The sequence below is a fragment of the Cordyceps militaris genome (assembly GCF_000225605.1).
Source record: "Cordyceps militaris CM01 unplaced genomic scaffold CCM_S00002, whole genome shotgun sequence".
NCBI lineage: Eukaryota > Fungi > Ascomycota > Sordariomycetes > Hypocreales > Cordycipitaceae > Cordyceps > Cordyceps militaris.
Window position 1 is genome coordinate 1,288,791 of NW_006271970.1, and position 21,436 is coordinate 1,310,226.

Genomic DNA, 21,436 nt, shown 5'->3' on the forward strand with positions numbered 1-21,436 from the left:
CAGGGTCCCTATTTAGACACCCGCATTCCCGTCGGCGGCCAGGATTGTCTCACCTGGACGACTCCCGCCTCACGCTGCACTGCTCCAACCCGCGACAACCTCGTCCATTTTTCTCTTTCTGTCCTTTTCGCTTCTACCATCCTTCCTTTGGTATTCTTTCATTATTCCCGCTGAGCTGGTCCTCGGCCTTTTTTTTTTTCGTCTTATATATATATCTCTGCGTCAAAGCTTTTATACTTTGCCCTTTGTCTCGGACCCCTTTGCTCCTTCCTACCTCTCCAACGCCATTCTTCCTCTCAGTCTAGGTACTCGGCACCTTCTCGATATTCACAAGTCCTCTAAATACCCGGTCCTTCCTCGCCAACGACTTTCCGTCTTGCCCGTGACCTCAAGTCGTACTCACCCTACCTACGTACCACTTGTTTCATTGCTCAAACATTGGTTCTCTTTTTATACGGACAAAGCGTCCATCTTTGCTTTCCGACAACTCAGTAGTTCGCAATCATTTATCTTTCGCAAAGAGACACAAAGAGACTTGTGTGTCTAAAGGTGTTTGAAACACCACTTCTCATATCTCTCACGGCATCGGCATCGCTTCTTCAAGCCAAACACTCATTCTACATACATCATGGTTCGCCCAACGACTCTCACGGCCGTCGCCGCCACGCTTCTTGCGCAGGTCACCCGGGCCACGTACGGCCTCGACACAGTCTACGATGCCTCCAACTTTTTCCAAGAATTCAACCACTTTAACCAGCCCGACCCGACTCAAGGCTTTGTCGAGTACGTCGATCAGCCCACTGCCCAGGCTGCTGGCCTCAGTGGAATTCGCAATGGGACCATCTACATGGGCGTCGACTCTACCACGCACAATCCTCCCAATGGCCGTCGCTCCATCCGCGTTGAATCCCAAAAGACCTTCACGAAGGGCCTGTTTATCGCCGACATTGCTCACATGCCTTCCAATGCGTGCGGTGTCTGGCCCGCCTTTTGGATGTACGGTCCTAACTGGCCGACCTCTGGCGAAATCGACATTATCGAAGGTGTCAACACGCAGACGAAGAACTCCATTACTCTCCATACCCAAAACAAGTGCCAGATGTCGGGGTTTTCTGCCCTTGCCAGCACCTTTGTCGTCAGCGAAGAGTGCAACACCGTGACCGGCTGTGGTCAGCAGACGGGCGACAATCAAAACTACGGCGACGGTTTCAATGCAATTGGCGGCGGCGTCTACGCCATGGAGTGGACGGACTGGCGCATTTCCATCTGGTACTTTCCTCGCTCCAAAATTCCCAACGACATTATCAGCGGCAGCCCGCAGCCCTTGACCTGGGGCGAGCCCAGCGGCAGCTTCTCCTCGGGTCAGACGTGTGACATTGAATCCGCCTTCAGGGATCACAAAATCGTTTTTGACACGACATTTTGCGGTGTCTGGGCGGGCGAGGTCTGGGCTTCCAACAGCGAGTGCTCCGCCCACGGTCCTTCGTGCAAGGACTACGTCGCTGCCAACCCCCAAGACTTTGCTGAAGCTTTTTGGAGCATCAACAGCCTCAAGGTCTACAAGGCTCAGTTTCTCTAGAAGACTACAAGCCTGATTCCCGTGATGCGTGATTCTGGGCGTCAGGTGCCGGCCACTTGACTGCCAGCTCTTTGGAAAGCGCGGTGTTGTTTAGACGTGCGTGGCGTTTCGGATGCTTGGCGAAGATGATGATATGATTTTGAGCGATTCTTGTGTTTATATTTTTCTTTATTCACTTTACTGTATTTATTCAGTCTAGGCTCTTGACGTGCGAGCAGCCGATATCAATGTATTTTTGTCAACCCACTGGAAGCGAAACTGAAGCGTCTTTGTTCTGTGAAACCTGTCTGGTAGATTCGCGGGCTACTGAGGGCTGCGCGAAAGATATTCATTAATAATGGCTTAAGTACAGCATTTTATCTAGGTCTAGTGGTTCATATCCGCGGCAACAAACTCATTACCATGTCTTATTATACGCCCTTTATCTTCTCCGCTTTGTCCTGCAGGAAGCCATCCTTACATGACGGCGACAAAGCCAGCCAGGCCCGCGAGCACGGCCGCCGAACAGACAACGATCAAGTTTTGCGCGGCACTACCCCCAGCCGCCACATTCTTCTCATCACCCTCAGTCTTGGCATCCTTGCCGCCGCCGACAAACTTGACATACTGCGCATCCCAGGCGCTCAAAAACGCCGACACGCGCTTCTTGTCCTCGCCGGGCATGTTCTTGTCGTACCACGCGGCCGAGGTGATCGAGTTCCAGACCCACGTGGACAGGGCGAGCGAGGGCACGACCTTTTCCGAGTCGGACGCCCTGGCGGCGGCGGACCACATGTGCGCGGCAACGGTGGTGTACTGCTGGTCGTTGTAAAAGGACTTGTCGACGGCGTACAGAGCGGACGCGAGCGACGTGTACTGCTTGCCGGACACCGAGGCCGGCAGACCGGTGACGGTGGCGAGCACGGCCGAGGCCGGGACCGAGTCGGGGAGCTGGGCGTTGTCCGGACCGCCGGCGCAGAGCGCGGGACCGGCGAGGAGAGTCGTGACGGAGAGGAGGGAGGAGGTCTTCATGATGAGGGAGGTGGAAAGGATCGTGTCTGTGTATGTGTAAGCTTGGGTGTTGGTTGGTTGTGAGTGGGAGGACTGTGGTTGATTTCGCAAGATTCAACGGTCTAGATGGGAAAGAGAAGGTACAAAGAAGAGGAGCAGGAGAGGAGCTGCTGAGCAGGCTCCGGGGAAGGCTCGTATGTTCTAATAATCCAGGCAGACACTTCATCTCTACCCCCAGCTCGGAAACACCCGATGGGCCAGGATTTTTCTAGTTATTGCCTTATTGACAGCCCGATTAGGCAGAACCGCCCGGGCTTACGCAGGGGATAATTAGGGGGAGCCTTGCGGGTGTGTGTGTGTGTTACGGGAGGCAAACTAGAAGCCGTCCGCATCAACCGCGAGCGGGAGATTGACAAGGTTTCAAACATGAACAAGAAAATAACAGGATAAGAATGCAGCAATTGCCAACTGGAAAAGGAATTCGCAAAGAGCTCAATAATCAAGCTCTTCTTTTTCTTCTTCTTCCTTTTTTGAAAAAAAAAAAAAAGAAAAAAAAAGCAAACCACTAGTTTCTGGCCTCCACTCTCGTAAGGCTCAACGCCTCCAATAAGAAACCATCTTATAGACAGAAAAGCGGCTAAGATCCTGGGCAGCTATATTACAGTCATGTAACACTCGGAAGGGGGGTGGCCCTTTCACCCGGTCACGGCTTACGTATCGTGTTGGAGCCAGTTTCCGATAGACGATCAAGTCCGTGGGGAACGAACTCGGGCCAGGAAAACAACACTTCCGAGATGACGCACAAACTTGCACCTCCCAACATACCTGTATTTCTTCTTCGTCGTTTTGTATATACGTTTAAGCCATTCTCCTGATACTCCCGTCGCCGCAATCCCATCATGCAAATTTACAAAAAAAAGAAATCAAAGAAAATCATGGTATCAAAACGCCATCACGCCGGCTTCCGCCGCCTCTTGGTCTCGGCCGTCCACGCATCCTCAAACAGCGTCTCCCGCTGGCCTACGTCCGCCGCGGCGATGCCTAGGCGGCGGACGACCTGGAACGCGCCCGTACCAACAGCCATGCCCTGGCCCATGATGATGCCCTCGCTGACGCCCTCAATCTTGTCCGTCTTCATGCCCGCCGCTGCCTCAAACAGGTGGTCGGGTGTCTTCTCAAACGATGCCAGGTGCAGCACACTGTCGCGCATCTTGGACAGCCCGAAGCGCGTGATACCCAGGATCTCGCCCTTGAACGTCATGGCGTCGGCCAGCAGCTGCATGTGCCGGTGGTCAATCTCCATAAACTTCATAACCTGCTCGATCTCAAACGCAATGGTCGTCCGCGCCGCCTCGATGCCCAGCACCTCGTTGCACTCCGTCACGCTGTTGGTCCGCACCTTGGTCCCGATGACGCCCTCGGTCGTCATGCACGCCTGGTACCCGTACCCTTCCACCAGAACCCGGTGCGTGCTGTCTTCACACGTCTCAATCAGCGCGCGCGACGCGTTCGGGTAGCCCGAGATGGGAAGCGCCGGCAGCATGCGCCGGAGCGCATTGGCCCGCAGCAGCATGTCACTCGTGTCCTCGCCGGTTTTGCTGCGAGTCGTCCGCTTCGCACCAATGTTATCGTGCACGCGAATGGAGATGCGGTCGCCGATAATAGCCACGTCGGTCGCCTGAATCTTCATCTTGCGGTCCTTGCAGATGGCTTGCGCAATATCCTGGATGTCAATGCCGAGATGCATGTCTGCCAGCACCTGTCTGTCCACTTGCACTACCACGTTGCCTTCATCAGGCCGCCACTCGTCCTCAACGTATTGCAGCACATCCTGCAAGAAAATCTTTTCAATTCGCGCCTTGACAACCTTGGCAGCCTCAATCTGCTGGTTGTTCATCAAAGGACACGTAATAACTGGGGTGCTGATGGCCTTGGAGGCGTTGATAATTTCCTTGATACGAGGCACACCCTGTGTGATACTCATGCCAGCAACACCAGCAAAATGGAACGTCTTCAGGGTCATCTGAGTACCTGGTTCACCAATGGACTGCGCACCAACCGCACCAACCGCGTGCCCGGGTTCCACCTGGGCCTTCTTGTACTTGTGCAGACACAGCTTAATAAAAAGCCGTAGTGTTGTTGCTGTAATCTTGGCTGTGCGGTCCGCATGGTCCTGTGCCGCGGATCCTGTCTTGTCCTTGCCAGCAAGGCCTGCAAGAGCGCGGACTCTCTCCAACTTGTCGGCCAAGGCCCCGACAAAGTCTTTCACCTCTGTGATGAACTTTCTGGCTCCTTCGTGCTCATCAACAGCATAGTCGCTGACGTCGGTGTAGGCAAGGTCCTCGCCGTGCAAGAGGCCCTTGCGCGGGAATCGATTCCGCTCGCTGGCAAGCATGTTGCCACAAAGCTCGCGCGCCTCATTGGGAGTCAGCGCAACCTCCTCGTTGTCCCAGGTGGTGTTTTCAGCGTGGCGCCATGTCCGAACGAATTGCACTGGCGCACCGGACCCTTCCATGTCCACAGGGTCGAGCCGATCACCACCAAACTGGAACTGAACAACTGTCCCGCCAGATGTGCGAACTGTATCGTCATATTGTGTAGAGAGATCCTCCAGCGACTTCATTAATCGACGCGACATGTAGCCGGTTTCGGCAGTCTTGACTGCAGTATCGACCAGACCTTCACGGCCAGAGATGGCGTGAAACAGAAACTCTGTAGGATAGAGACCAGTGTAGAAACTATTCTTGACGAAACCCTTTGAAGGAGGTTGTCGGGCATTCTTGAAAAAGTGTGGCAAACTACGGTCCTGGAAACCATCAGGAACTCGCTGACCGCCGATAATCTGCTGACCGACCAGGGCCACCATTTGAGCCACGTTGATATCTGAACCCTTGGAGCCAGACTTGGCCATGATGAGCGGAGCATTGTTGCGGCTCAGCGTATCAACGCAGTAGTCACCGGCCTGCTGTCTGACCCTGGAAAGGATACCGGAAATGGAGTTTTCCAGCGTCTGTTCTAGGTTGCAACCAGGAGCTTTTTCTAGCTTTCCTGCTTTGAAACTTTCAATAAGATCGTCGCTCTGTTTGTAGGCAATCGACACGAGACGCTCCGTTTCTGCGGTGAGACTGCCAGTAGGGCACACATCACCAACGCCGATAGAGAAGCCTCGGTTCGTAAGTGTTCTGGCGCAGAGTCGTGCCAGGCGATTCATGGCAGTGGCGGCATGGTCGGCTCCAAAATCACGCAGCATAACGTAAAAGACGGAATCCTTCTTGCCGGTTCCTACGGTCGCCTTGTCCATGACACCGCACATGACTTCGGAATTGCGAACGACCAGCCAACCGTCGTTGGGGTCCATGTCGGGTATATTCTTGGACTTGCCAGAAAACGTCTTGCACTTGGACTCGAAATTGATTCTGATGTTTGATTCCTTGTTTGGTCGCATCATGACATTGAACAGCTGCTTTCCGGTCCACAGCGCAACCGGAGCAATAATGGTAGGAGGGGGTAGGTCGAGGCGTGTCTGGCTGTCGAGCATGTGCATGCACATATACGTAAAAGTCTTGCGATCAAAAAATCTGTCCTTGCTGCTGAGTAAAAAGGCGGCTGTGATGAAATCTTGCGTGGCTCCAATGATGGGAGCGCCGTCCTTGGGAGTCGTCAGGTTGTGTCTGACGCCCATGAGGGTGATGGCCTCGGTACGAGCTTCTTCAGTCTGCGGAACGTGGAGATTCATTTCGTCACCGTCGAAATCAGCGTTGTAAGGATTGCAAACACATTCGTTGAGTCGAAAAGTTCTCCACGGGCGTATCTTGGCAAGATGGCTCATAATACTGAGCTTGTGAAGTGAGGGCTGGCGGTTGAAGAGGACGATGTCGCCGTCTTCAATGTGACGCTCAACAACATCACCAATTCGCAAATCGCGAGCCACCATGTTTCTATTACCGAATTTGAGATTGATCTTGTAGCCCCCCTCATCCATCTTGATGACGCTCTGTGCACCCGGCCAGACATCGCAACCATTCGTGACGCATTGCCGCAACTTGGCCATGTTCTGACGCTGGACTCTTTCGGGGTACGTCAGATTCTTGGCAACCAGCTGAGGAATGGCGACTTCGTCGATGCCAAGGTTGGGGTCGGGCGAAATGACGGTTCGACCGGAAAAGTCGACACGCTTACCAGACAGGTTACCACGGAACCGGCCCTGCTTACCCTTGAGACGCTGGCAAAATCCTCGCATGGCTTTGCCGAAGCCAGGCTGCTGCAGACCAGGAACATCGCTGTTGACGTACATGGCAATCTGAGTTTGTAGATACTCCCATTGTTCCATGATTGTCTGGATAGCAGATCCCTTTTGCAGCGCCGACCGAATCATACCACTGACCCAGACGATATCGGCCAACTTTGTCGTAATGTCGTCTTCGTTACTGGCATTGTCCTGCGCGACAGAGGGTCTGATACAGACGGGCGGCGCAGGCAAAAACTGCCAAATGAACATTTCTGGCCGACCCTCTGCGGCGTTGAGGCCAAGCAACTCGCAGTCGGTCGCAGTAATCATCTTGAAGAGGTTGAGAACCCGCAGAGGGTTGAGATCCTCCATGGCCTTGCGAAGATGCTTTTCGAGTTCTGGGTTCTCGCGCTTTGCTTCGGTAAAGGACGCTTCAAAGAGAACCTTGCTCTCGGGCGGGACCTTTTTGATGGCTGTGGACTTGTTGAAGGAGGCAAATTTGTCGTGCACCAGCTTCAAGACACCAAACTTGCGAATCTGTCCGTTGACAGAGCCGCAGTAGGCGCAATTCTTCGTCTTTCTACATTGCTCGTTGATCCTTTTGCAAATCTGTGTACGTCGCAGGTTGTCGATGAAGGGCCGGCGGAGCTCGGCGAGGAATTGCCGTCGATGGGGTTCCTCGAGCAGGACGCGGCCGCAGTCTTTGCAAATCTCTTGCAGGATGGAGATGATGAAGCGCAGGTATCCTACATGGAAGACGGGCAGGGGAAGCCTGACATATCCAAAGTGGCCGTTGCAGTTTTGCAGGGATTCGTTGCAGGTGGCGCATTTGCCTGTCTTGCTCGAGGTGCCGAGCTGGTAGTCGAGGGGGCCGTTCTGGTACGGAGCGCGGTTGTTTTCGATATCGTAGAGCAGTCGATTGGAGATTTCGGTCACGGCCTGGTTGGAAATGTCTTGGTTGGACCTGGGAGACGGTCAGCACGGTCAATCGTGGTAGAAGAGTGCCTATGAGCTGGGTCCGTACTGGATGCCAAACTTGATGCCGCGAAAGCGCTTGGGCACCTTGTCAACAAGCTGGTGTTTGACACCAACACCAACATCATGAACGTGCGCCATGCCGCTGATAGGAGCAAGCAGCGGTGCGCGACTCTATTCCATGCGACTGCTGGCTTGCGCAATAGTCTCGAGAGTGTAACACACGATAAATGGCAGCTGTGGTAAGACTTGTCGTCGCAAATGTAAAGATCCAGAAAATTTGCGAGCTGGCGGGCAAGAATCAAGAATCAGTGGAGTCATAGGGTCGTACCCCACCATTCAGATGTGTTGTGCTGCCCGCCGCCGGGTTGGACCACGCGGGCAAGAAGCTTACAATGGCTGAAAGAGTTTACAAAATGAGTACGACGGAGCAATTGATTCAGGATTACAAGTAGCCGTTTTTTGAGATGCACGGTTGTGTCTTTGACAAGGAGATCAATGCGGCCAGCAGTCTCTCAAATACATCATCACTCTAAGCATCCGACTAGGTACTGACGCAGCCCCGCAGCCGAAATTGTAACAGAATTTACTAAATTACCCAAACAAGCCATGACAAATGGCTTCATTTATAGATGGGTCTAAGAGGGAAAAACAGAGCTTGTTCTCTACCTTGCCTTCCGTGCCCGTGTTGTGCGCTGCTCGGTAAATTGCCCAGTAATTAATACCCTACACTAGTTGTAGAAATTGGTGATCACGATGGAGCCTAGCTTCGCGACTTGATTTCCTAGAAAAGTGGCCTTATTGCCTCTTGACACGATTCAAGGAGCTAACTACTTGTCCAAAACCCCGTCCGAGGTGACCGTAGCGGAAGCAATTCCTCCCGATTGTGTATAGGTGTCCTCGCCTCGGTAATCAATATCGATCAACCTCCGTCGGGCAAACTGGTCACTGCTCAGGAGGTGAATGAATACCTGCTCCGTGCCTTTTCCGCCGACTCCTGCTCCCTCTATAATATGTCACCGCACTCTGAAGACCATACCATGTTGAGTGGTGGTTGTACGGTCAACACAGCCTCGCCCCCTTTCCCCATGTTCCATGCTGAGAAGATGCCAGAAAAATCAATCATGTCGAATTGGTACCTGACCGGGAACTACCTAGGTAGGGAGACATCGGCCGAGCAGCCTAGCTACTGCTCCAATGGCCGGGCCCCGTCCACCAGGTGCGCCGCTCTCATCATCGGGTTGGCGGGGGAGACGGAGGACCGGAGCGCTAATTTGGAATAAAAAAGCCCACTGGGGACTAACATCTCATCAGTCATCGGGAACGACCAAGGTTGTGTGGGGAGCTTCGTCGTCATAAGCCAGCCATCCATCCCTTTTGGCTCGATCAGCTCGCGGCCTGACAAGGTTCGCATACATAAAAGCTAGCTCCTGCGCCGCCGCGGTGCATTGCCATGTGTTCCATTCCATCCTCTGCCGTCTCTCTCCATCGAATTTCTGCCCATTGATACCCCCTAGTTATCCGCTTCGTCGCGAACCCACGCATCTTCCACAATGGCTTCCTTCCTCGGTCTCGACCTCACCAAGAACATCTCTTACTACACGGTACGCACCTCCTGGAGCTCCGGAGCGCATGCACATAGCTCCGTTGTCGCACCACGAAGTGCGCTCTGGATTTCCTCTCCCCGGATAATTACGCCAACAGGCCTCTGAGCCGCTAACACGACATGCGCAGATTCCTGTTGCCTTGGTCGCCTGCCTTGTCCCTCATGTCCTCGCCGTCACCGGCGCCAAGGGTACCTTTGATAATGCCAACCCCCGCACCCTAAAGGAAAATCTCGAGAAGAGCGAGTCTCTCGATAAGGAGGTACGTTTCCATCATTTTTATCATGGGCAGCAATTGCGTCGTCGGCGATTGCCCGTCGTCTCTGCTCTGGTCCGTACTCACAGGGACCTGTCTAGACCAAGCTGCGCGTCGCCCGCGCCAAGGCCGCTTCCGACAACGGCTTCGAGACCATCGGCCTGTACGCCGCCGCCGTTGTCGCCGCTAACACGGCCGGAGTCGACATCACCCTCCTGAACCGCCTGACCATTGGCTACGTCCTTAGCCGCTTCGCCTTCATCTTTGTTTACGTGCAGCTCGGCGGCAACCGCAAGACCGCCCCCGTCCGCAGTCTTACCTGGTTCGCTGGCATCAGTGCCATCATCACCCTCTTCATCACGGCCGGCAACAAGGTCGCCGCTTAAATGGTTGTCGGCAACCATGTACACTAGGCCGCCAAATAGAAGCCGAGACTGAAAGAAAACGAGTGAGGAAGACTACTGGTGGCGGAGAAACCTCAGTAAATCAATCCATGTATATGCTGTAATACTTACTATCATATGCGACTCTACAATATATAACAATAAATTGCTCAAATATATAAAAAGATACGGAAGAAATGAAATCGCTCAATGGAATCCAAGTAAGAAACGACTGCGACGTTAGGCATGGCAAAAGGCGTTCGGGTCGGCATTGACAAATATCGCTCCTTGCTACCGCCCGGTTTACGCGCTCGGAAGCACGGCATGCTCTTCGTCCTCTCCAACGCTTCTTGGAGATGGTCCCTTCTCGTCTAGGTCCCTCACATAGAAAGCCGATGCCAAAACGAACAGACCGCCGATGGCTAGCACAAACGCAAGGCTGTTGTCGCCCGGCGTGCCGCGTGGTTTCTGCCAAATTTTGAAAATGATGCTCGATCCCACGTTAGCGAGGATTTGGGGCGCCGCAATGGCCATATTGTGTATGCCCATTATGACACCTGCTTCATCCTGCTCTTCATCACCTTCCACGACCGCGACTATTTCTCCGCTCGGCAGCCTCTCCAGAGGCGCAAGCTCAGCTGGCTCCCGCGCCAGCTGCTGCTTCTGAGCGCGCTGCAGCACATCGCGGCGGCTAATCTCAGCACTGATAATGGCATAAGGAGCCCACAAGGTCATGGCCCATGTAATGCCAGCAATGCCGATCAACGCAGTGGCAGCTTCCACGGATCGTACAACCAACGTGCACAGCATAGCTCCGGCAAAGAGGACCAACGATCCGAACCAAGCCCGATTCAGTGTGAAGCCCGGAATATGCAGGCGATCGAGCATGGTGCGTTTCTGATTATATCGCTCGTGATACGCAGGCACAGGTTGGCCGAGCGCCGCTTGGTTGTCGTATGTAGGTGCAATAAAGAATGGCAACAGCACATTTGTGAGCAGACTCACTATCGAATTCACGAGAAGCGCAAAAGACCCAATGCGAGTAGCCTGCTCATACAGCTCATCAAGTTGTCCCGGCGTCAGGTGAGGGTTCTTTTCGAGGTGCGGCTGAACGTATATCTCGCCAATATACGACGACGAGTAGAAGAGCAGAGGGAAGAACCCAACCCAGCCGCAGAATTGCACCTGGCAAACGCGCTTGATTTGGGGAGGCAGTCGCTTGATAGATTTGAAGAGCTTGGCAAAAAAGGCAAAAACACCTGGATTTTTGGGTGTCGCTGCGCCATTCGCGCGCGGGTCCCGCTCCTGGACGAAGACGCAGCTTATGACGACGGTGATTGTCAAGGATATGCAGGCAAAAGCACAGAGAATCTGAAACTGAGTATGACCAAGGAACCAAAGTTGTTTGGTCAGGTTGACATAACCGGCGATGAAGCCAAGGATGTTACCGACACCGATGAGCCGGCTTGCCATGGCGTTGGCAGCTTCTTGTTGATGAGCTGGACCGCAGTCTACGATGAAGGCGCGAATGGACGCCTGAAGGGCATTGATTGCAATATCAAGAGCGTAGATGCCGATGACGGCAGCAATGATGATGGTTGTCTTGGCAAAATGTGAATCGTTTTGGATACCGAAAAGCGACAGGGCACCGCCCACAATCTCCTTGACCCACGAGAGAAACAAGAGCGAGAGTATGGTGCCGATTGTGCTGCCGACCATGAAAGGCTTGCGTTTACCCCATGAGATGCGGCAGTTGTCGCTGAGGATGCCAATGTAAGGCTGGACGAGAGTGCCCGTGAGAGGGCCGGCGATCCAGACGAGGGCCATAAGGGACTTGCTCAAACCGAGCGAGAGCAGATAGGGCGAGCCATTTGAGAGCTCGACAGACCAAGCGATTTGTAAACCGCCAATGGCGAGCGTCAATAGGGTCAGATACCACACACTCTTGGTGGCCTGGCTGGGGTCAGCGACCTGCCTCCTGCCAGTAGAGCCGGCAGCGTCCCCCCCAGCGTCGCTGGCTGCGAGCAGAGGAGAGTCCTCCCGTATCGTTTCGAGCTCCTGCTCTGGCTCTGGCTCTAAGATGTGGAGGCCGCTCTCGTGCGCGGCCTCGCTGAGAGGCTCATCGGGCGACCGAGCGCGGTCCGAGTCGAGATGCCTTGAGCCCATTGTTTGTAGCTTGCCGACTAACCCTGCTACTGAGATGGGTAGCGGCGTACTATAATCCCGGGTTCGTCGCAAGTTCGTCAACGGTAAGTGTCTGGCGCTACTCGGAGCGTTGGGCGTCGGCGAGCTTGGGTAGCCCGCATCCGCTGAGATGTTCGTCGTCTCCTGTGGTAGAAGGGGAGACTGGGCGAGCTAGACGAGGCGAAGCCAAGGCTAGGCTCAGAAAGATGATGACCAGTTAGGAGTGCGTGTTCGCCGGAGGCTGGAGGTCGGATGATTTGTTGTGATGGGCTCTGCCTCTGTCGGGCGTGTCGTGTGTACAAACGGGTGCGGTCAGCTGGAGTGACTACAAATTACGTATGTTGTCATCACCTGGTACAGAATCCTGACCAGTCACGAGCAAGCACCTGAGCCGGACAGGGTTAACTACCAGCCGAACTGCAGCATTGACACCCGTCTCGGTACGGCAACGAGAGCAAAAAAAAACAAAAAAAAAACAGACCTGATCCAAAATCAACGATAGCCATCAACTGGCAGGCATCATTTCTAGATCTCAACCAAGGTGGGCATGCTGAAATGCAGAGGCGACAGCACCTAGGGGCCTTGAATAAGAAAGTGGGCACACTGGCCGCTGTGCGACTACCACCTGTGCCAGGTACTAAGGTACCGAGGTAGCCTGTAAGGGGGCAGCCCTTGGCGATAGACCGCCAGAGTCTGCGCTGCCATACCTACCTACCTGTAGTTATTCAGCTCCCGGACTGCCAGCCTTGTTTCCAGTCTTGTAACAGGCCCCGAATGCGTTTCAGGCGTGCATATTAATGCCGCTGCCAGTATGGAGCATTCAAGCCATTCAAAGTGTTCTGAATACGTCCTTTCTTGATATCAGGTGGTGCTGTCCCTCGCTTTGAGTCAGCTTATTATGGTGAAGGCGGACTCGAGGTATGAGCTGTGCCATGAGGCTCCGACGCCATGACGGGACAGAGCGAGACAGGATAAAAAAAGAGAACAAAAAGAGGCAACCACTTGGCGCTCTCATGCATGGAAACGTTTGAGCTGCATGCTCCCTCGCGTCTGGTCATAAACAGTACCTGCACAACGCAAGGTGCTGCAATGTGGACTCCAGAATGGCATGCCACACTCTGTGTAACAACTGGTGTGCTCCAGTGACAATGGTCCTCTGCGGTTGATTTCTGCCTCTTATCCTGCCTCAGCTCTCATGTTCTTGTTCCCGGGAACATGTTTCTTACCGCAGTTTGGCGCTAGTTAGAGAAGAAGCAACGAGGAACAAATTTGAACGAGTACTGATCATTCTACATGGAGACGGCAGAGTATGATGATGAAACTCTTACCTGTAGCCAGCCCCCCTTGCTGCAGATCTCCATAACTATTTTCTATTAAAAACTAGAAAATAAAGGACAATGCAATATCGAAAGCCGGCAAAGGCCGGCTGTAGACGCACGATTACGGCCGTTTCCTGCAAGCGAGCTTCGGCATTTGCAACACTGTATTGGTGGGGGCTGGTGGCAATAGGTTACAGATGCATATAAGGCATATTTTGCAAGCACAATTGTGGTGGAAGAAAAGCGACAGTGATATTCCTGCTATCAGACTCGTCATATTCTATAACTTGGCTTAGCCCGAGCTGTGCCGCCACAGTCTGCCTCTTGTCGGCCCTCGACATTGTGATAGTGAGAGAGCAAGTCTGGACTGTGGTTCGCATGCGAAACATCGCAGACGCAGGCGAAATGCCTTTCCTATTCCGTCAAGTAGACGACCGTTCATCAGTCTACGACCCACACCGGATGCACGATACCCGCAGGCGTGGAGAGATGAAAGGCGATTATTAGGCTCCTGAATAAGCTCGTGACTCTGCCTCCATCTACCGACAGCCCGAAGATGGAGTCGTCGGGCCTAGCGACGTCATCTAACAGATTCAGCTCGAAAGCCTCAACGCAAACATGCTGCAATCATCTCCAGTGCCATGCATGGAAAGTCAATAGCTCTGCTTCATTTTTGTGGCGGCTTACTCACGAGCAGGCAAAAACCGGACGACTTTTGCCGTAGCTGACGGGAGTCGATGCGCCGGCTCTCATGGTGGTCAGGTATAAATAGTCTTCAAGATGCCGTTCGTAGTTCAATGTATCAATCCAGACATCTGCTTCCAAGACACCTACTTCCAAGGCATCTATTTCAACGACAACTACTTCAGACCTCATTTCACCGTCATAAATCAATCCTCTTCTCAACCATGAAGCTCACCACTGTTCTTGTTGCTGCCTTTGCCGGCCTTGCCGTGGCCAACCCCGTGAGCAACGAGGAAGGTCTTGAAAAGCGATATACCGACTTCAACGGCTGCATGTCCACTTGCAACACGCCAACCTGCGCTATCAAGAATTGTTATCAGTGGTGCTTCAAGGTCTGCTGCGGCCAGTACCCTTCGCACGCCGGCTGCTAGAGACACCAACGTGGTTCTCGGAGGACCCTTCGTGTACACGAGATTAATCAGAGAGAAGGAAACCGCCCTGGTTCGATTACATGGCAGTCTTCTGGCGCGTGTCCACCTCGCCGACCATACGTGGGACATGACAAGGCTATTCTCTCGACATGTACATATTTGGGGGAGGGTTACATAATGGGAATACAAGCTACATTTGGATGTCATGTGTTTTGCGTGCTAATAATAACTACTGCAACCGCGTTCATACTGCAGGCGGTACCGCTGATGTGCGCACCCATGGCAAGCTGCCATCGTCAATATATATATTCCGGCGCTTCCAGGCGGGCTGCCATTGCCCACTCATCGGGCTCGTTGCTGACCAATGTGAGTACATCTATGGCTGTGGAAGTTGGAGCGTTTCCATAGCCTAAATAATTACTAATTATACTAGCCTTGTTGCCGTGTTTACAAAAAGACACGACGAGTATCTTTGTCTACGAATTACTGGTACCTGGTACGTGTTTCTTACGGGGTTCTTCTTATCCTGTGATGACGAGTCGTAGCATGAGTGGCCAATTTTAAGAGCGAGGATAGGCGGGTTTCAGTAGCAGGCTAGGACGTCCTTGTCTCTTTCCAAGTTAGCGGTCTGCCAAAAAATAGTGATGAAGAGTTCTTCGACAACGCGACTTTTATTAGTATTAATTAACTAACTAGTTCAACTACCTACTCAACGTTAGTGAGCACCCGAAGAGCAAAAAGTGTGTGCCTCGAGGGCGGGCCGCTCTTGGGTGCGCCCCACGAGCCTACGTACCAGTACTTCGCCGCTGGTTGGTTCTCATTTTCTTCTTGTTCTTGCAACGACTTGTTCATTTTTTTTTCTTGCCTGTGGTGACGCGGTTATGTTACTGGACCCTCTCAATTTTTTTCGAGAAAGGCGGAGAGGCTGTGTTGTCACAGGAGATTCGGTAGCCAAGGTTGGAGAAGCCCGCGCAATTCTCTCTCATGTCACCGCTATTCAGGCGGCGACTTCTGTTTGTTTCCTGGCTAGTCCCAAGGCAGCATCTCTTTGCCCTTTGCCATTTTTTTTCTTGTTTCCTCGTGATGGACGACAATTCCTTCCCCCGTGGGGCAGGGCATGTGGTCGGTTCTGATCTGGGAGGCTGGGTGGCTCGAGGTACCCGCTTCTGGCACGCCCTGACATGGCTGGTCACTGTACCTCGCGGCCCAACTGTGCGGCAACGGGTTGGCTTCCGCGGTGCGCTGCGAGCCCTGTCGAGGAACTCAGCCTCTGCTGCGGCAACTGCCTGAAACTCAAGTACCTCCTTGCACCACCCTCATGCCCTCCGAGGGGCCCGCCGTCAGGCACGCTGTACTGGTACCTGGGCATATTCGCTGCGGTACCTGGCTCGTCTGACTGCCCCTGAATCCACCCTCTCTCTCTACAGGTACACGCAGGTGCCAGAGGTTCTTGCTTCTTGACCTTGCTCACACTCCTGTCACTCCTGTACGAGGGTACCTCGCTTGGCAGTGCTGCCTCGCCCGATGCTCGAGGTAACTATTACTTGCTCCTTTGTACTCCGTCCTGGCACCTCATCTTTGCTTTTCTCACACCTCCGTGACATGCCTTCTTTTCTTGCTTATTTTACTCGTTGTTGCCCCTGTCGTGAGCCCCAGGTACTGCCTCGTGTACAAGTGTTGGCTCCTGTACCAGTGCATTACCTCCGCCCACTCCATTGCCCAAGGTAACTGTTTGGTAATTGCTACTAGGCTCTCGCATTGCTGGTACATTACACGTTCCAGTAACCAGGTTAACATTTTCGAGTGCTCATAATAGAAGCTCGGACCGTCTTGCTCTGTATTATTGGTTGGTCTACCACTATGGACTGTCTGTCATGGCCTTCGTCGCGACAATGCGCCTCCCCTTTCTGTTCCTGCTTTTTCCTGTCTCCTCTGTTGGCGGTTGTTCCCTCGTACCCCTTCCCTTGTACATTCCCCATGCCCACTTTCATTCATTCCCCTGTGCTTGTCTCTGAATTTTGGCGCTCTTCCAGCGACGGCAACCACTACGATTCAGTTTGTCCCTCGCTGTACAGTGGGCCCCAAGTACTTGGCAGCAAATCACCACACAATCTCCATACATTACTGCTCCGAGTGACCTGCGCGCACTCAAGCCCGCCAGGTACCAAGTGCCTGTAATCATCGTACTGACCTACGCCCGCTCCCCCCTTCTTCTCGTCTCACCTGGACCGTTCTCACCGTTGCCTCTTACTCGCAAACACACTCACCCGTCGCCGTTGCTCAATATCGCGGAAGCATTTTACGCCCTCGTTTGTCGAGGCAAAATACGGCTTCTACGACTCGGCCCTTGCGCTTCGATCCAAGAATCGTCGCGTACAACTACCAGCTGCTTTCCTGGAGCTTCCAGGTATCCGAGGGCACACTCACACCACCACACACCCCAGCCGCGACGCCAACGATCTCCTTTTCCTCCCCTAATATCAACCCTATCCACTCTGCAATTACACTCACTCCAGTCGCTCCTTTCTCGTGCTCTGCCTTCAATTTCCATCTTGCATTGTGTGTCTTGCATATCCGTACAGAATCGACATTTCGTCCTTCTGCAACGTCCCGCCTCAGACACGCTGCTTCCACGTAACACTGACCGCCACGCCTCACCTTCACCTCGACTCGACGCGACTCAGTCTGCTCTCGCCCACAGCGTCACCAAACTCATCTGCATGCAATCCCAATAGATCGCAGGCTCGTCCGCTGAGCCCACCAAAGGCCCTCCTTCAGGCTCTCCCGTTCGTCTCGCTCGAATTGGTCTGACCTGATAGGACTCCTATCCCTACCCCATCTGACCTGCAGGTATCCTCTGCAGAGCAACACCAACACCCGCAACAACGCCGTCAAAATGACAGTCGCTGGTGAACTCACACACCGCGGCCAGCCTCACGACTCGCTGGCGCTCGAGGATCGCTTTGAGATCCTCAAGGAGATTGGTGATGGCTCCTTCGGTAGTGTCGTTCTCGCTAGGGTCCGCACGGCCGGCGCCAACGTCGCACGCCGTGGCTCTGTCGTATGTTCTCTCCTCTTTGGCCCTTCCGCTCCCGGCTACCATGCAATGCTAACTTCTGCTCAACAGGTTGCCATTAAGTCAATGAAGAAGACGTTCGACTCGCTCCAGCCATGCCTCGAGCTTCGCGAAGTCGTCTTCCTCCGAACAATCCCCCCGCACCCTCATCTGGTCCCCGCTCTTGACATATTCCTCGACCCGTACAGCAAGAAGCTGCACATTTGTATGGAATACATGGAAGGCAACTTGTACCAGCTTATGAAAGCCCGCGACCACAAGTGTCTCGACAACGCCAGCGTCAAAAGCATCCTGCTGCAGATCATGCATGGACTCGAGCATATCCATGCCCACCAGTTCTTCCACCGAGACATAAAGCCCGAAAACATCCTCGTATCTACCTCATCACATCAAGAGTCGTCCAATTCTTTCCGCCGGTACTCCGCCCTCGTCACCCCCCCCTCAACGCCACCTGCATACACCGTCAAGCTCGCTGATTTCGGCCTGGCCCGTGAAACCCACTCCAAGCTGCCATACACGACCTACGTTTCCACGAGATGGTACCGCGCTCCCGAAGTTCTACTTCGAGCTGGCGAGTACTCGGCTCCTGTCGATATATGGGCAATTGGCGCCATGGCTGTCGAGATCGCCACCCTCAAGCCACTCTTCCCTGGAGGAAATGAAGTGGATCAAGTCTGGCGAGTCTGCGAGATTATGGGTAGCCCTGGTAACTGGCATAACAAGGCTGGTCAGCGTGTTGGCGGTGGAGAGTGGAGAGAGGGCAATCGACTGGCCAGCAAGCTTGGCTTCTCCTTCCCCAAGATGGCACCTCACGCCATCGACACAATTCTGCAAGCCCCTCAATGGCCTGCATCCCTAGCGCACTTTGTTACCTGGTGTCTGATGTGGGATCCTAAAGTCCGTCCTACATCTACCCAAGCCCTTGCGCACGAGTACTTTGCCGACGGTGTCGACCCTCTTCGCCCCAGGTCAGCTGCTTCCAAAATTCTGGGCCGCAAGCAGTCCGACCTTGGTCGCACGACCAAAGAAGCAACCTCAGGAATCACATCGTCAAGGTCGTCTTGGTTCCGCAAGTCACTCATCGGCAGAAGCGAAGCTCCCGAACCAGCGGTTGTCAAAGATCTTACCCCTCGACCCGCCGTTGTGCACGCGGCTTCTTCGAATGATCTCACATCCGCGCGTACGACCAAACGAAGCACATGGGCCAACGGTCTATCCAACGTGGCTCCTATGCCCATCCTTCCTAGCATCCGACCAATTTCACCCCTCTCAGACGCGGTGACAGCTCGCGGTAATAATGGACCTGCCGACGCACCTCCACCCGTCGGCATCACCCAGGAGAAGAAGAAGCTCGGCAGACAATTGTCTGTCGCGTCTAGCACCAATAACTACAACACTGAAATGCACCGTCTGCAAGCTGAGCGTGCGCTGAATGGCCATACTGGTCTTGCTTCACCCCCTAGTGGCCAAAAGGAAAGCTTCTTCTCGCATCTTCGCAAGCGCGCACGTCGATTTTCTGGTCGTCACCAGACCCCCGTCTCACCCGCCTTTGAAGAGATTGAGCCGCAGGTCGGCTGTGGTCCTTGGAACAGCAACAGGTCGTCGTTGATAATGGATCAGTCGGGAGCCCCAAAGCCGGAAATGTACGAGTCTCTAGATCGTGCTCTCCAGAAACCCCACAACGGCGTTGCCCCGGCTCCCCCGATGCACCATGCTTTGTCGGCAAGCAAGCTTAAGCGACACCACTCCCTTCCTCAGCAGCAACCTCGTTCCGTCGACAACCTCATCGGTGCCGCGCGAGGCGGTCCAATTTCAAGCCGCACGCGCCGCTCGCAGGCAACGCATGGCGTTCACCAGTACGAAGCGCCTGCTGAAGAGGATGAGTTGTTGGATGAAGTCCTCAACTCAACCCAACATGCTATGAACCGTCTAGATGGGACCAACCGCAAACCCCTCCGTCAGTCGATCAGCAATATTGGCCTTACGTCCCAACCGTATCCTAGCCCATCACCATCGGCTAGCGGCAGTCAAATTTTGTTTGCTGATGGGAGCGAGACAATGACTCCACGACCTCTGGACCTTGGCCGGAAAACCAACAGCCAGTACAAGTGGCCCACGCCCCCATACGAGGGCGGCGAGTGGAACTCTTCCAGCTCTAACAACCTTTGGGCTACCGGCAACCGGATCTAAGCTCGCAAAACCGCGTTGAATGCACAAAGTTGATGCTCTTTTGCATGGATGATGCCATCTTGACGATATCTTACCCATACATACCGACACAGCCTCCATCGACCCATTGTACTCTTGATGTACTACCTTTGCTTTCATGCTCGGCCCATCGGCCCATACTACCGAATTTCCAATCAATCCTGGCTATACACTCATTTAATATCGACCCTTTTCTAATATTCCCTACTCTGCGACACAGTTCTTGTTGAAAACGAGAGCTTTGGATTTTTTTCTTCACATCTGCGGCGATCTGCATACACCGTTTTTCCCACAATACCCCCCTTATAGATTATTCCGGTTGAGACTCTGGGCAGACCTGTATAATATTCGGCCCCAAGACAGAAGTGCTCACCACTACTATTTCCTTTGTCAAAATTTTCCTACCGCTCTCCTTTCTCTGAGAGATTTGTTACTCTTGGCGGTGTCACGGCGTTTCATTTTCGGGTTGCAGCGAGTAGCTGAAGATGGCTACACAAGATGTCAAAACTAAAAAAAGAGGAGTCGAATCTCGGAGTTTCAATCTTGGCATATCTGCATCAATGTGCCGGCAAAGTAATTTACTTGACACATCTGGCCATTCTGCCTGGGAACAGCATGCCACCACTTGGCCTGTAGGCGCAAGCTGCACCAGGCAACACTTATATATACCTATACTATATACCTGCATATAACTAATATGCGCTGATTGAAAGAGGAGGGACGATGCAGACGGGCTCTGCATGGAAAGCCTAGAAGATGAATCAGTGGAATTCAGAGCGACTTTTCTCTCGTGATGGACTTGTCCCTTGTCAGATATCGTAAAGAGTCGAGTGTGTTGAATGTGTGTTGAGCTTAACCGTCACGTGCATACGTCAAGAGGCCAGGCTGCGAGCTCAAGCCGTTTGGCGGAGCTGAAGTGCCTCAATGGTGGGGTTGCTTGCTAAACAGCTGTCGCCCAAGAGCCACCTCAGTCTCTTCACAGCAGGCAGCAGGATAAACTACTCGGATCGACAAGAGCATAAGCGGCCAGGTATCCCTGAAGCGACTTTTCTGTCTGCCTAGACGATTAAAAAGGGCTGCATATCTCGTGGCCTTGCATCCGCTCTGGTAACTAGTGAGACTCGTCACCCCCGCCATCTGGGTAGACAAGCCTCGTTTCAGGAGCGACAAGAGTGTGCTGCATTGGAAATATCGATACGTGATACCTACTTACTCGCAAAAAGATAACTTGTTGCTATCAGTCTCTGCGCACCACTCCGTCTCGCGCCTCCCTGGCGATCCAACAAGACATCCACAGTGTTGTCGGTGCGCCAGGCACTCTCTCCGCGTAACCTGGGGTGAGCTCGCGACATGCGCAACCGCCGCCCGCTCAAACTTACATTGTAACAGGGAACAGTAAACAAAACTTGGTACAAAGCTGTCTATACCGAAAGAGGCGTTTTTCTTATATCGAGCATGCATTTGGTGCCTTCGATATCACTTGCAATTCACGTCGAGGCACATCCAGAAGCTGCTCTAG

General features: G+C 53.5%; 5 protein-coding genes across 5 annotated transcripts; 2 read left to right on the forward strand and 3 right to left on the reverse strand.

Annotated features, from left to right (window-relative positions):
• Positions 1 to 628: 628 nt before the first annotated feature.
• CCM_02355 (endo-1,3(4)-beta-glucanase, putative) lies at positions 629 to 1,579 on the forward strand (the record flags this gene model as incomplete). Its single annotated transcript, XM_006667507.1, has 1 exon — positions 629 to 1,579. The coding sequence occupies one exon, from the start codon at positions 629 to 631 to the stop codon at positions 1,577 to 1,579; it is 951 nt and encodes a 316-aa protein (XP_006667570.1).
• A 456-nt stretch (positions 1,580 to 2,035) lies between these two features.
• On the reverse strand, positions 2,036 to 2,590 carry CCM_02356 (uncharacterized protein; the record flags this gene model as incomplete). Its single annotated transcript, XM_006667508.1, has 1 exon — positions 2,036 to 2,590. One exon carries the CDS (start codon positions 2,588 to 2,590, stop codon positions 2,036 to 2,038), a length of 555 nt encoding a protein of 184 aa, XP_006667571.1.
• A 931-nt stretch (positions 2,591 to 3,521) lies between these two features.
• Positions 3,522 to 8,093, reverse strand: CCM_02357 (DNA-directed RNA polymerase III; the record flags this gene model as incomplete). Its single annotated transcript, XM_006667509.1, has 3 exons — positions 3,522 to 7,761; positions 7,822 to 7,946; positions 7,998 to 8,093. The coding sequence occupies 3 exons, from the start codon at positions 8,091 to 8,093 to the stop codon at positions 3,522 to 3,524; spliced, it is 4,461 nt and encodes a 1,486-aa protein (XP_006667572.1).
• A 509-nt stretch (positions 8,094 to 8,602) lies between these two features.
• Positions 8,603 to 14,762, reverse strand: CCM_02358 (sucrose transporter; the record flags this gene model as incomplete). The annotated part of the gene is made up of 17 exons (XM_006667510.1): positions 8,603 to 8,776; positions 8,812 to 8,922; positions 8,963 to 9,041; positions 9,077 to 9,170; positions 9,385 to 9,488; positions 9,720 to 10,041; positions 10,148 to 10,161; positions 10,323 to 12,207; positions 12,264 to 12,524; positions 12,681 to 12,892; positions 12,915 to 13,002; positions 13,528 to 13,546; positions 13,638 to 13,695; positions 13,744 to 13,932; positions 13,976 to 14,089; positions 14,210 to 14,378; positions 14,438 to 14,762. The coding sequence occupies 17 exons, from the start codon at positions 14,760 to 14,762 to the stop codon at positions 8,603 to 8,605; spliced, it is 4,218 nt and encodes a 1,405-aa protein (XP_006667573.1).
• A 1,763-nt stretch (positions 14,763 to 16,525) lies between these two features.
• Positions 16,526 to 19,899, forward strand: CCM_02359 (serine/threonine-protein kinase MAK; the record flags this gene model as incomplete). The annotated part of the gene is made up of 5 exons (XM_006667511.1): positions 16,526 to 16,599; positions 16,690 to 16,942; positions 17,041 to 17,192; positions 17,216 to 17,419; positions 17,484 to 19,899. 5 exons carry the CDS (start codon positions 16,526 to 16,528, stop codon positions 19,897 to 19,899), a joined length of 3,099 nt encoding a protein of 1,032 aa, XP_006667574.1.
• Positions 19,900 to 21,436: the final 1,537 nt, after the last annotated feature.